The sequence below is a fragment of the Notothenia coriiceps genome, unplaced genomic scaffold, assembly GCF_000735185.1.
Source record: "Notothenia coriiceps isolate Sejong01 unplaced genomic scaffold, NC01 NC01_scaffold00019511, whole genome shotgun sequence".
Classification (NCBI taxonomy): domain Eukaryota; kingdom Metazoa; phylum Chordata; class Actinopteri; order Perciformes; family Nototheniidae; genus Notothenia; species Notothenia coriiceps.
In genome coordinates this window covers 36-1,509 of record NW_011352212.1, presented here as the reverse complement: position 1 = coordinate 1,509, position 1,474 = coordinate 36, and the positions used below count along the sequence as shown (strand labels likewise).

General features: G+C 38.0%; 1 protein-coding gene across 1 annotated transcript; it reads left to right on the top strand.

The window, feature by feature from the left end:
• The first annotated feature begins 435 nt into the window (after positions 1-435).
• LOC104952089 (propionyl-CoA carboxylase alpha chain, mitochondrial-like) lies at positions 436-1,102 on the top strand. The gene is made up of 3 exons (XM_010778844.1): positions 436-588; positions 806-880; positions 1,013-1,102. The coding sequence occupies exons 1-3, from the start codon at positions 496-498 to the stop codon at positions 1,100-1,102; spliced, it is 258 nt and encodes an 85-aa protein (XP_010777146.1). The 5' UTR covers positions 436-495.
• The last annotated feature ends 372 nt before the right edge of the window (positions 1,103-1,474 follow it).

Genomic DNA, 1,474 nt, shown 5'->3' with positions numbered 1-1,474 from the left:
TCTTGTCAAAAGAACCGTTAATACTATCGTTAAAAGGACCGGATCGATAAGCAGTATTGATATAAGTAGTAGTACAGTTAAAACCTTAACGTTCCGAATAATCGATTAATCGTTTCATTAATCGATAGATTAATCGATTATCAAATTAGTCGTTTGTTGCAGCCCTAGTGTGTGTGTGTGTGTGTGTGTGTGTGTGTGTGTGTGTGTGTGTGTGTGTTACTCCATCTGTTACCAGGGCTCCTCATTTCAATTCAGTTCAATTGAACTGCTGTGAAAGAGACGATACTGTAAGCCACTATATTTTCCACAACACTAATTAATTGACTCATGTACAATAATAGTGACAGATATGTTTATATATATATGTTTTTTTGGCATGGATTGTATAGACAGTACAGAGATTACATTATGCCTGAATCTCCTCTGTTTAACCTTTGACCCCAGGTGGAGCATCCAATCACAGAGTGTATCACTGGCCTGGACCTGGTGGAGCAGATGATCAGGGTTGCTAAGGGTTACCACCTGAAATACAAACAGGAAGACATCCCAATCAACGGCTGGGCCATCGAGAGCCGTGTCTACGCCGAGGTGAGTGTGAGACGTTATGATCCTGGTGTATGGGTGGATTCTGAGGAGAAATTACTATATGTCGTAATATTTGAATTTTTTTTAAACATGTGACAATGTTTTTAATCTAAAATTGGGGTTATGAGGATTAAAGAAAGTTCATTCTTCTGTTCATTTGTTGTTTACATAACATTCTGCTAAGCTGTATTGGTTCATCTGTTTTTGTTTGTTCTCTCAGGATCCCTACAAGTCTTTTGGTCTCCCCTCCGTTGGACGTCTGTCTCAATACCAAGAGCCCCTCAACCTCAGCAATGTAAGAAGACTCAACATAACCTACTGACACATTAGAGCTGAACAGAGGAGCCTCAGACCCTCCCTCAGATTCTGTACTTTGTGGGTTTTTTCTCCCACACCACCTCTGAACATCTTCTCCTCGCTCCATCAGGTCCGTGTGGACAGCGGCATCCAGGAGGGAAGTGACATCAGTATCTACTACGATCCCATGATCTCTAAGGTGTGTGATTATTGGATATAAAATGGATTTGTAAATGGTTTGTTTGTTATTTTTTAGGAAAGAAAGACTTTAAAAAATGTCAATGTTAAAAAATTATGATTTTGCAATAATTTCCTCTGATAAAATAGTATTATATCAGTTATAGATCCAAATTTGGGAAATGATTTTGTCACAGCAGCATTTAGGTTAAATATGCACATTAATTAAAACTAAAATAATTAAACAAAAAAGTCAATATATACCAATAGTGAAAGATATACAATATATATATATATAGGGTATCTATTGAATACACAATACAGTGTGTGTGTGTGTGTGTGTGTGTGTGTGTGTGTGTGTGTGTGTGTGTGTGTGTGTGTGTGTGTGTGTGTGTGTGTGTGTGTGTGTGTGTGT

Excerpts from the sequence above, each read along its gene's own strand:
- LOC104952089 (XM_010778844.1), top strand. The coding sequence starts at position 496 with ATGATCAGGGTTGCTAAGGGTTACCACCTGAAATACAAACAGGAAGAC. Across the intron at positions 589-805 it reads AGAGCCGTGTCTACGCCGAG|GATCCCTACAAGTCTTTTGG; the intron begins GTGAGTGTGAGA and ends TTGTTCTCTCAG. Across the intron at positions 881-1,012 it reads AGCCCCTCAACCTCAGCAAT|GTCCGTGTGGACAGCGGCAT; the intron begins GTAAGAAGACTC and ends TCGCTCCATCAG.